The sequence below is a fragment of the Pagrus major genome, chromosome 6 (genome assembly GCF_040436345.1).
Source record: "Pagrus major chromosome 6, Pma_NU_1.0".
Lineage (NCBI taxonomy): Eukaryota > Metazoa > Chordata > Actinopteri > Spariformes > Sparidae > Pagrus > Pagrus major.
The window spans coordinates 6,397,746-6,410,631 of NC_133220.1; the positions used below are offsets into that span (position 1 = coordinate 6,397,746).

At 38.2% G+C, this 12,886-nt stretch overlaps 1 protein-coding gene across 1 annotated transcript in view; it reads left to right on the top strand.

Annotated features, from left to right (window-relative positions):
• The first annotated feature begins 305 nt into the window (after positions 1-305).
• rspo4 (R-spondin 4) overlaps positions 306-12,886 on the top strand; it is a 34,699-nt gene continuing 22,118 nt past the window's right edge. Inside the window, exons 1-3 of the mRNA XM_073467611.1 lie at positions 306-390; positions 12,040-12,228; positions 12,533-12,670. Of these exons, the coding sequence (XP_073323712.1) occupies positions 306-390; positions 12,040-12,228; positions 12,533-12,670 (412 nt within the window). The remainder of the gene's footprint in view (positions 391-12,039; positions 12,229-12,532; positions 12,671-12,886) is intronic.

Genomic DNA, 12,886 nt, shown 5'->3' on the forward strand with positions numbered 1-12,886 from the left:
TCTTAGCCCTAAATCTTCTGCGTGAAATAGGACAAAGGAGAAGAGGATTTTCTCTTCTGTCTCTCCTCTCTTCTCTCACCTTCACACTCATCGTTTTCATCGCCGCTTTGGGCCTACGCGATTATCCTCTCCACTTCATCTCCATCCATCCCATCATCTTTTAAACCCCCATCATCTCTGTCCCTTTTTCCCTTCCTGCCTCTTTCTGTCCCTCGCTGTGGAACTAAATCTTCAACCTGCCACCCCTGGAGTCCCCGCAGATGACCGCAGCCTGGCGCTGAAGTGGGCGCTTGCCAGCAGCCCAGATGCATTTGCGACTCTTTGCCATTGTGATGTCCTTGCTATGTGAGGTGATCAGGATGGGGTCTGGTGTCGTGCAGAAGCAAAACGGTGAGTGCGCCGAGAAAACAACCGAAATGTGGATTTTTGGGGGTCGTAGCTTTAAAATGAGACTTTCTGCAGCCACTTGCTGTAAAGTCTCTTCAATTTCTCACATGATAGCAACTGGCTGTATTTTGTACATTATACTCAAAGCTCCCATGCGGATATTTTCATTTTAAACTGGATATATTCAAATTACACAGTGAAGTATTTACAAATAACTTCAAATACATCAAATTACACGACAATACCTAAACTTTTAACATCGAGGAAACGGTACAACATTTTAAAAACGCTGTTTTTATATTTTTTATCAAATAATAATAATAGAATTGCAAAATGTATAAAATCTATCATTATCATTTACCACATGGTTCCAATAGACAGTGAGGTAGCATGGTAAATAGAGCTGAAACTGACGTCTGTTGTTATTTTCATGTCATTTTTGATAATAAACATGACAAAAAAAAGGTTTTTCATTCCGGGATGTCTCTCAATTATAAACCATTTTGTTAATACATTTCCAATGAAATAAAACAATATAATTCATCCAATCTAATCCACGATCAATGACAGAAAATGAAGAGGAAGAGATTCGGTGCTTTGCTCAATGGCCATTTAACAAGAAAATCATTTACAGAACAAGTAATATTTGCCAAAGCTTTTCCATCCATTGCTCCAAAACCAGAAACTGTTTCAAATCACTCTCCAGGATTCGTTGACTCTGGATCACCATTAAAATCTTTTATTTTGTTCTGCATGTCTAAGTGGCTGAATTGTCATGTCGATCCTTGTTAAGATCTGCACCAGCAGACACTCCACAGTGGTCGGATAGTCTCCTCAAATCCAGATTTGTAGCTAATGAGTCCCAATAAAATCCCCTGAAAACAGTCCTGACCACAGACACGCAGGTATGTGGTGACCCTCGCCAGCGTCTGGCATTTCCTCAGGAATTTGGGACTAATGGAGGCGGATTCGGTCTCAATTACGCCATCATTTTGGCTTCCGACGTTTCCACACAGCCCCCGTCAGCCGACCAGAGGTGAGGCGTTAGATAATGATTAGAGGGGCTGCGTGGAGCCATTAGGTACCGCTGAGTCTCATTCAGGATAACAGCTTGTGACAGCAAGATTATACTGTTTCAAATAGAGCAGCAGGTTTAACAAAGTCAGACTGATTACCAAAGTATATATGTAATACCAATGTGATATTTCTAATCAAATAATGAACAAAAATAGTTATTTAACCCTCAAGACCTGGAACATATTACAGGGCAAATTACTTTTCTGTGTGCTGTATGTCTTTCCTCCCCTGTTCTAGCAGTAAGCATCAAGTGCCATACATCCTTTGATTCAGGGGAACCTTCAGTTTCAGTCTGGCTCATTTATAGCGCCAATTTTACATTTGCTTTTTCTGAGAATGGGTGAATTAACCAGAATCAAAGTCAGTCAAAATTAGGTGTTTCTTTTTCTTTTTCTTTTTTTACTGTGAACTCATACATAGGGAAGCCCTGAACAGTCATGGGAAAAATATATTATTTCCCCCGTTGTCCCGTGATAACAAATAAAATTTTGTTTGTGATCTCAAGACCACAAGTTATTTATGTCATTATCACGGAATAACAAATGTGTTTTCCCGAGATCTTGAGATGATTTTCTCAAGGAACTCAAGAAAATAAACTCTACAAATAACTTGCGATCTTGAGACAACAAATAAAATTTAGCTTATTATCACGGGACAACGGACGAATATATGTTTGATTCATGATCGTTTAGGGCTTCCGTACATACAAAACCTCAGGAAGTTTAGTTTGTTTTATTTAAAAAAGATGTACTTGGGTGTTTTAGACTTCTATATACATTTTTTTCTACATCTGACCTTTCCGAAGCAAGTTATAGCCATTTATTATAATATTATACAATGAAACCTATATTTCAATCACTGATGTAGATGTCTCGGAGGACATTGAAGCAAAAAGCAACTTTTTCCAGAGAAATATATGGGTTTCCTCGATGAATCAATGCTGCAAAACTTGATGGCATAACCACGTATACTACTGAGCCCCTAAATGCCCAAACAGGACTTGTCTGATACCACTGAAAGAAACTTTGCTTTACATGAGTTTTTAAAGAATATGGATAGGATGAGTGGTTCAAACATTTTAGAATAATAGCTGTGTTTATCCACTGTTGTCCTATAAAATGACTGTTGGTTCAAAAGTACATAACTTTATGGAAATCCTAGAATAAAGCCTTCAGTTTGTAAGGTGTGAAACACAATGTATTGTACAAAATGTCAGCAATGTAGGATGTTAAAATATAAACAAAATATACACCTGTTTATAAAAGCGTGCAAAGTTGGAATTATCATTTTTGGCGAAAATTATGCAAATTTACACGTCTTGACTGAAGATATTTGAATCTAATAGATGAGAACAGCTTGAAGTTAGATACCAATTTCAGGTTTAAGGGTCAAACGCTGGTTTTGGGCTCGACAGGTTGACCCGCTGTCAGAATTCATCACGTCACACCAGAGAGGTTTTGATGTTGCCCTCCTCCCCTCTTCAACCACCTTTTTTTCCACACAGAAGGTTTAAAGTTTCCAAGCGAGAAAATTGAACTGTAGATGTCAGGAGGTTGAGGCCATTAATACATCCATCAGTGGTATTTATGTTTTTGTAAGGTTACTGTAGGTGATTGTGAGCACATGTGGCCGGTTTTGCAGGAGATTTCAGATGGAGTGAGAAAACAGTTATCAAAATTTGAGATAAAATGCTTCCCTGGTCTGCTGTTTTACACATATTTCTGTAATATAGTGGTATAATCCGATGGTGTTTAAATGTTGAAAATGAAAAAGCTCATGGAGATCATTTTGCCATTAACAGATATATGTATCTAAAGTTTTAAATCAGCTAACTTCTGCCACCAAGTAAAAACCTCAAAAATGACATTTTTCTGATTGTCATGTTTGAATTCTGAATCTATAACAACACCCTTGGTCAAATCTTTTTCTCGAGGGACGATCCATTTCAGTTTTACAACATTTAAAACTCTATGGGATGTGATTGTGAAAAGAGTTTGTTCACCTCATGTACCTCTGAGCACTGGGTTGGGCATTCATTTTGAGTGTAATCAGGCACAGGTGTTGTAGCTAGTGGAAGCAGAGTTTTCTTCTCGCGTTTGTGCTCGATGTGAAACATTTTAGACAGCAATGTTTGGTGAGCTTAGAAATAATTTAATATTCTTGTGTAAACACACGTTAAAAGTGAATCACTCTGTGTTTTGCAGTCAAACCGAAGAACACGTTGTCCAACTGGGGAATGCTTGTTGCAGAAAAGTTTACAGACCATTTACAGTGCTACAGTTAGTGTTGTCTGTGTAAACACTTATATTTCCCAAAAAGCACATTAATGAAAAAAGGTGCCGCTCAGAGAGATCAAAATAGCAAAAGAGTCATCTCATGTGTTGAGCTTACGGGTGAATTTTATTTAAGATCAATAGGCTGACGAATCTGCTGAATTATTTTGGCATGAAGCCTCCATCAGAACATATGTGACAGCAGCATCATGTCATTAAAAAGCAATAGCACCTGCACACCTGTGAGAAGATCCAGACTAACTATTGTTGGGGGGATGACATGCAGCAGCTACGTATAAATGTTAAAAAATATTATCTTTGCTAACATATGTACTGTTTAATAGCAGCCTATTGGAGAAAACCATCAGTTAAAGTCTGTTGAGTGAATATAAAAATGTAGCACGAGCCCCTTTAACTTCACGCGAGACAAACTTCAGAAGTCACGTGGTGAAAAATGTGTTCTCTAACCCAACTGGCATCAATCGTCTGGACATCCACACGTGTCATTAGGGACAACACATCTTGTGTTATTTTAACACGTCACCCCACCTGGCACATTTTTCTTGTTAATGTACACATTATGGTGCATTGTGGGTACTTTGGCTGCATCTACAGAAGTGCCAGCTGCTGTATGTTACGGGGGAAATTGCACCCTAAAACGGAATTCTTGCTATTTCTACCAGTGACGATAATCCTACATGAACTCACCTTTACCTTTGTGATGTATTCATTTGCAACATGGAACCAACTTCACAGGCTGACTATTATAATACATACATAATATAATATTATTCTGACCTACTGCACACAATATGATGATTGAGTATTGTTAGAAAACGCTAATTGTGTTTGGATTTTTGACCTCTTTGTCAAGAAAGTCTTAAATAAGGGGAAATGTTCAGAAACAAGCAACATTCACACTCTCACTTAAAATTCATATATTTCAAATTTTACACAATCATAAAATAAATATTTAAATAAACATCTTCGATCATAGTTAATGAGGATTAGATTTGTGAAGTTTAGTCATTGGATCAGCATTTTAAAGGTCCGTACACTACTTTCCTTCAGCTCAAGATATCAAGATGAGCTTTTCTGTCATTTATTTTGGAGGAAAAAAACTAACCTACGTATCATACATTTGTTTCAGTTGTTTTAATGTCACAACTTGTCAGCTTGTCCATCAAACCATTAGAAAACATGTATCATAAGACTTCAATGGCTGTTAAACCATCTTTTTTTAACTTTCTAAAATGTGTCTTTACCACATGATGTAAATTCAGTGTTAGGGTGGAATGCCCCTTTAAACGCTAGCATGTTACCCTGGAACCCCAGTGGAGCTTGTTACACCTGGTGCTTGTTAAAAGCCCAGTGCAATCCCATGCAAGGGTCAAAGGTCAGCGTTTTACGCTACCTAAACCTGCCGCGCCTCTAAAAGTCCCTTAAGCCTGCAGATCGATAGCACATGTGTAGAGGACTGTTTTTCAGACAATGGGTCGAGACCTTAGACTGAGGTCCCACCGCTCAGGGAAATGGGTCCCTGGGTTATTCTGAGGAATTCTGCTCTGTTCCTCTCTACACTGGACTCTTCTTTACTTAGTTGTCAACCTCTTATCTCTATTCACCACTATTAATAACTCTGCTGAGGTTACTTAAACATGTTCCCAACATGTGCAAGGTCAGAGGTCACTGTTAAGTGCTACTTGTGTGCTAAACCCACACAAAACAATGACAGACTGACAAGATAATCACTTAACATTTGCACTTGGAGGTCCAGAAAGAGTCCTTAAGTCTGTCAAAATGGGTCACAGAAGTGTAGAACTGCAAACATGAATCAATTAATGGATTAGTTGTCAGCTATTAAATTAATCGCAAACTATTTTGATAATCGATTCATCAGTTTGAGAAATTTCTTTAAGAGATAAAGGATATAATTCTCTGATTCCAGCTTGTTAAATGTGAATATTTTCTGGTTTCCTTCCTCCTCTTTGACAGTAAACTGAATATGTTTGGGTTGTGCACAGAACAAGATATTTGAGGACGTCATCTTGGGCATTGGGAAACACCTCTCAACATTTTCACAATTTTCTAACATTTTAAAAGCCAAACGGCAAATTAACTAACTGAGAAAATATTCAACGGATTATTGGACAATGAAAGTAATTGTTAGTTGCAGCCCTAAAATCTCCTTGACTTCTTTATACATTGTATGTTTTGTCTCCATCTTTTGTCATTTCGTTTTGCACCATCTATCTCACCTGTCATTCTAATAGTGTAGTTGAATATACAGTGATGACCTTTTCTATGTGTATATGCTGTTGATAACATTTCTGAAGTTTCAGAAGGTGTGTCTCAAACGCTCATCGACTCCTTCATAGTTCACATTTCTGGACTGAATATATCACAACTGGCCGACAATACCTGTCCAAGTTCAAAGGCTCCTCTGAATGTAGCGAGAGGTGCAGCTGTTGCCTTCAGTTTCCCATAATTCACACTAGTCAGTGTTTAAGCCGTTTTAAGGTGATTCTCGGTTTAAAACACAGCTGCCTGGTAGCTGAAACAGATTTCTGACAAAAAGCTGAACTGCAGCTAAACTCAGCAGTGACTTGTAAATTACTAGCAAACGGTCACATGTAGCCTACTTCTTGCATAACTGGTTGTGTTTGTCAGTCAGTAACCAGTTCTCCCATGATTAAAAACAATTTTGTTATCTTGATATGAAATATTTAGTTTGAGTAGGACTTATTATTTCACAGTATTTCTGAATATTTGCGGTAACATTCTTTGATTGACAGGAAGACTTCACAGTACAGTACGAAGATGGTTTTCTTACTGGGTTGGCTCCTGGCACCCTGCAGCTGAGTCAGCTCTAGGGAGTGTTAGATGGCTAACCGAGCTAACTGGCAATCAGAGGCTAGCAACAGTAGCTACGGTACAGCAGTTAGCGATTAGTTTAATTTACCAAAACTCCCTTAATTACCATGGTACTTATTCCCTGTCGTCAAACTGTCTTGAAAGCATTTAATGACATTTTAACAAGTCCAAATTGCAGCAATTTACCGAAGTTCAAGAACATTTTTCCCGACATTGTTACAAAAGAGTTTGACTGTGTAATAACACTTGATGACATTTAATGACAATTTACATTTTATTGACCAGTCCAAATCATGGCGCAATTATAATGGCAAGTCATTTAAAGCCAAGCACACATGACAGTTTAATGTAATGTTAATGCATGAAAGTAATTTGTTTCTTTAAGTTTAATAATTACGCCTGCTGTGACGTGTATATGACAGGTTATGTTGTCTTTTTCAATGTTTTCATAGTACATTTTCAATAAGATGTATATAAATACTAATTGCACCCCCATTCATTGTTAATACATATAGGTTATTTAGCTCATGCCAGAGGTACATATATTTGATTTTATACTGTAGTATCATTCAGGAAAATTCTACAGTATTCAACCCTTGATGGATAAATTGGCTGTGGAAGATTTATATCTTTAGGTCACCTGTTACTTGACAGTCTCTGCAACGTCTGACTCATTGACCTTCAGAAGGAAAACCAGTTTTCTTAAATGAAGGAAAATTCCCGCCCTTTGGTCACGTATTGGGCTGTAATATTTATCAAACACAGTTGTGTTGTGTTACTACCAGCCAGCTTGTCTTATGATAACCAAAAAGGCAGTCGAGGAGAGCGGCAGTAAAATAATAAATTGATCTACTGAGGCGTCTGTTGAGGGACAAAAAAGTATTTATGCTTCTTCTGTGATGGATTTCTTTTGTATGAAAGTTCATGTCGGTTCTACAGAAGTCACATACATTTTTTTTTTCATTTGATGAATTACATTCACACCCAGGAGCTGACACAAAAAAACCCTCTCAGCCAAAGAGCTTCTTAACTGAAGTCACTGAGGTTAAGTGTTTGGTTGAAGGGCTCTTCAGCACCTTTTTTCTACATTTTCATTCATATTTACAAACTGTTTGAATTTGTGAGAGGCAAAAGAAAGATTTGTTCTGCCAAGTCAAAGTCATTTCAGGTTATAAGAACACTTTTTGGTTTTGATTGTCGATCAAGTATGCCTTACTTTTCACCATGACTTGCTATCACTTTTTTTAATATGGTAATTTTAGACAGGTACATGTTAATGTTGCCCATATTCATATTTTTATTCTGAATATTTATCCTTATGTTCAGTTTTCCTAATTCTCATAAGTCACTTGCAGGCTGCATATCATTTCGATACATTTATTATTTGTTTATGTGACAAATTAAGCTTCAAATCCTTGAATCTTCTTTTTTTATTACTGCAGTCTACTTAATGAACCAAATAGTTTCCCTCCTTTTGAATAATTGTCAGCCTCAGTTCCCCTGAATGAGAAGTATCTGGCAGATTATGTCTATCTGTGGATGTTGGGATGGATCATAATGAAAAGGAATCATTGGTCAGTGAGTCTGTAAATAAACAAAGCTTTAAAGAGGGGTATAAATATAAAAATTTGGCTTCCAAGATGAAAACAGGCTCATTTTCTCTTCACATGAGGCTGTGTGGTTATATGAACTGTGATCTTTAATGACCTCTATCAGTCACTTGATTAAACGCATTGCATTTTTTAAGTCTAAACCTTTTTAGTTGCTCATGCACAAAGGCCTACAGACACACTCGCTAAGACGGCGGCAGTTGGCCGCAGGTATCTTGTGAGGATCAGACTCTGCGATTCCTCAGACACACGCTCACCGCCTGCCCTTCATCTCATCAGGAGATTCAGTCGATCTTTCCAACCCTCTTTACTTCATTCCAATCCGTCTTTCCATCCCACCTTGCCCGTCTTTCCATATCCCTGCTTATCCTCGTCGGATTGGAAGCATTCCTACTTTGTCTGTCGAGTCTTGTGCGCATCGGGGAGCAGACATCGCCGCTCGCTGTTATAATATAATAAGACTTAACTTTGGCTTACACTAAGCCGAACTGTCAAGCTACCACGACATGTGAAATCTATCATCAGTGAGCACAAATGTTGTCAGGACTGAACTCACTTTGTGGGCCAGAGGAAAAATGTGAACATTGTTTTTTTTAATTGCCGCAGTATGTTTAAGGGGTTTATATAACACAAATTCATACTACTCTATGTATATACTTTATGCTTTGTATTCTGTTGGCATCTACATTTAATAAGGACACAGTCAATTTAGCAGCATTATGAGAAAGCCACACTAAAAGAAAACACTGGCATTCATGTAATCAGATCCTTAATTTCTCAACAATTTGGAAAACAAAACTGCCAACTAAAATTTGTCAGTTTGACATCTAAAAATGTTATTTATTATGACAGTATTTTTTTATTTATTTTTTATAATGAGAGACGTTTTGTTTTGGCTGACAGTCCACAATTAAATACATGTGCTCAGATACAGAACAGAAGAACAGTGCTGGAAATGAACAGCAGATTTAACAACAGGAAAGGTGACAATGAAATTAAAATGTGTGTGCACAGCTTTTATTTTGCTTGAATAGAAAATTAACTTTCAAAACGTTAATAATAAATAAATTGATCTTAGTCATTTAAAGTTACTAGTTTTTAAGTCTTTTAAAACTTGAATGACAAATAAATGGCAGTGCCTCCACTTAGCAAGAAAATATGAGTAACTGATTCGAATCCAATGAAGAATTATGTTTTCTAACTTAATATTCCCTTTAAAACTCAAAACACTCCTTAATGAAATGTAAATATGACACACACACACACACACACACAATACCGTAACTGTATATGATTAATTTAGTTAAATGGAAATGATTTTAAACTAGTAAAAACATAAAACAGACCTAAAACATGTACCAAAACACTCAAAAGTGGTACCCTTTTTAGCAGAAACGTCTAAAAAGTAACAACTCCTTTTCCCTCATTAATGTTTACAGGTTCTGGGACTATTGATTTTTTAAAAAGTAAAATGATGGTGGGAGCGGTGGGCAAGTAATGTGATCCGTGTAAGCCCGACCACGGCTAGTGCGAGGCTTACAGAAATAATTTATAAGGAAAGAAATCTACAGATGTATATTTCTGTTTGCATTTTTTATGTTAGATATGAAGAAAATGTGAGTAGAAGTGCTGCCAAGTGTGTGGCAAGAAAGTACAAATGCATTTCATTTGTTAGTGGCAAGGTTAGAGTAGGGGAAAAAAGACTTATCTACTAATCATATGAAATGTATACAAACTGAGGTTTGCATTTTTGCATTGATATGTCAATAATGGAAATCAACAACTACATTCTCAGAAAGATTGAGATTATCTGACCACTGAAGCGGTCCCTTCTGAGAGATGACAGTAACAGCAGTGGCACCAAGATAATTTGAGTTTGACACCCCTGAGCTAAAACAATTTGCCGTTTCACTTGCTACTGCAGGCTAAGAACCTAAACAGCATGTGTACTGGTTAGTTTTCACCCACCAATCTCTTAGTTTGCCATCTGCAACATGGTTGAAGGATGAGGAGCTGGGCGATGGTTGACACAGGGATCGATGAGTGAGGCTACAGGCTGACTGGCGGCAACAGTCCAGTCAAGGTCAGGTGCGCTCCCGAGTCCACTGCATACATGACAAGTTATCTCAGTGTTTTCACTCAGCTGCCTATCATTTACTTCTCATACAGAGTTCATGTGCGCTTTAAGCTAGCTGATAACATGAGCACACACTAACGACAGACGGTGACATTAGCTGCGACTGCATTGACAGAAGGGCTAATCCTGCTAGCGTGCTAATGCGCTAATCGCTCAGTTTCAACACACCACATCCTGACAAAGCAATATAAAATATACACACACAAAAGTATTCACCTCATGGATGAATCCTTATGTCCGTTACTTGTCGGTAAACTCTGCACCCACTGAAGTATTAGACATAAAAACTCTCCAACAGTTTTACACTTGCTCGGCTGTGTACTGTCCCGTTAGCCGGTGGCCGCCATGACACCCCGCCCCTCTACCGTCCGACGGGGCTGACGAGTTGACCAATAAAGTTAACATAATCAAAAGATTGACGACTTAACACCCTCCCAGGCCTAGTCCAAACTAACACGGGTATTTCTGTAAACAGCAACTTGAAAAAAACAGTTTCAGAAATACTCCGTGGTCCATACAACACACCTGAGTAGGTATATTACATGCTTATCTACGTACACTGCGCATGCGCCTGCCGTTGTAAACAGGAAGCAGATAGAGAGCCGAAGCCACGCCCCTTCCGGTTTCCCTCACAGGACCTTTTTTCAGAATAACTTTGTATGGTAGTGAATGGAGAACAACAAATAATTGTTTGATCACGAATTACACATATGTTTGTCAATTTAAGAGATATTTTTTCAACTTGAGGAATTCCCAGTTTGTGATAAAACTATCCGGAAACCGGAAGGGGCGTGACTTCGGTTGCTCATTGGTTGCTCAGCAACAGAAATTACTGTGAAAGAGGCAGGGAAACACTTCTTTGAGCGGCCATTTTTTTTCTCTCTCTCTCTTCTCCATCAGTGTTTTATGAATGTAAATGTGTGTCTTTATAAACATAACTTTAAACAATATAATATAAACCAAAACACATAGAAATTACTAGCTAACCAAGCTACTCTTCAATGCACAGTAAACACACAATTTGAATTTCAGTCAACTTTATTAACAAAATGACAAAGACCTTTTTTAATACACTTAAAAGCTGATTTTAACGCAATAGGTATTCTCTACTTATGAACACATTTATCTTATTTATTTCTAAACATTTATTTGCCTGTACTGATATATTTTAGACTGGGCTACACAAGTCTTTGTGCATTAAAAATCAGAATCAGAAATACTTTATTATCCCTAGAGGAAATTGTTTGTGTTACAGCTGCTCCCATTCAAAGTTCAGAATATGCAATAATAATAATAATAATAATAATAATAATAAAAATATCAACAAAAACAAAACAAAAATGCAAGAAATGTACATTTATACAGTGCAATAATTCGATTTGGTTTTACTTTCTTTCATAGCTGCACAGCTTATTTTGATGTAACATTGTGGCTGCATGTGAATGTCTTCCTGCCCGCAGGATCTACAGATCTGTATATCAAGGAGATCAGTGGTGCATTCCAGAGGAGTCCAGAAATTCTCTCTGTATTTTGAGGATTAATGGCATCCCCTTTCCGTCTTCATGCTCTCCTCCCCGCCAGTTCCTCAAAGAGCCTTACCCTTCTCAGCTTTAATTTTTTTTTCTCCTCTATTTAACCGGACTGTCTCCTGTCCTGATCCGCCCTCTGTGGTCTCCTGCAGCTCAGAGAGACGCATCAGAGGACTGTCGAAGCTGTCTGGAGTGTTCCCGTGACAACGGCTGTGTGCGTTGTCCCGAGCGACTCTTCCTGTTCCTGCAGAGGGAGGGGATGTCTCACCATGGAACTTGTCTCCACGCCTGCCCTGCAGGACACTACGGACAGAGAGGGAAGGACATCAACCGCTGCATGAGTATGTCTCAAACCAATCACCAGAAAAAAATGTTGGCAATATACGTTTCCGGAAACTACAGATATCAGAATGATGTCTCACTCCTATGTCCCATCCCAACATGTCTAAACAGGAAATACATCACTTTAAAAGTCATTTTCATGGTGCTCTTTCTGCAGCATTTCCCACAATCTGAAATGTTTGAACTGCTCCATTTGTTCTTTCTATCACCTGCATCTCACTTTCATGACTAAAGTAAAAAGAGACAGTTTCTTCCTGAATTAATTTCTTACTGACTCGATGATGATGGTCTTTCTCCCCTCAGAGTGTCGCTCCCTGGACTGCGAGCACTGTTTCAGCCGTGACTTCTGCACCAAGTGTAAGGCCGGCTTCCAGCTGCACAAAGGCAAGTGTCTGAGCCGCTGCCCAGAGGGAACCTTCGCCCACCAGACAGACTGCCTCGGTGAGTAAAGACATTACAAATACACATTATAATATTTAAAGAACTTACTTCTATTATTTATTCAAATATAAGAAACATTTTACAGAGATGTACTGTTCTTCTGCACGTCACCTGTTACCGCAAATGGGCTGGAGGCTGAGATCTTACTTCTAATGCACTATTGATTTTGGTCTTTTGATTTCTGGACTGTTAGAAAAAGAAAAGAAGAAAAACAGA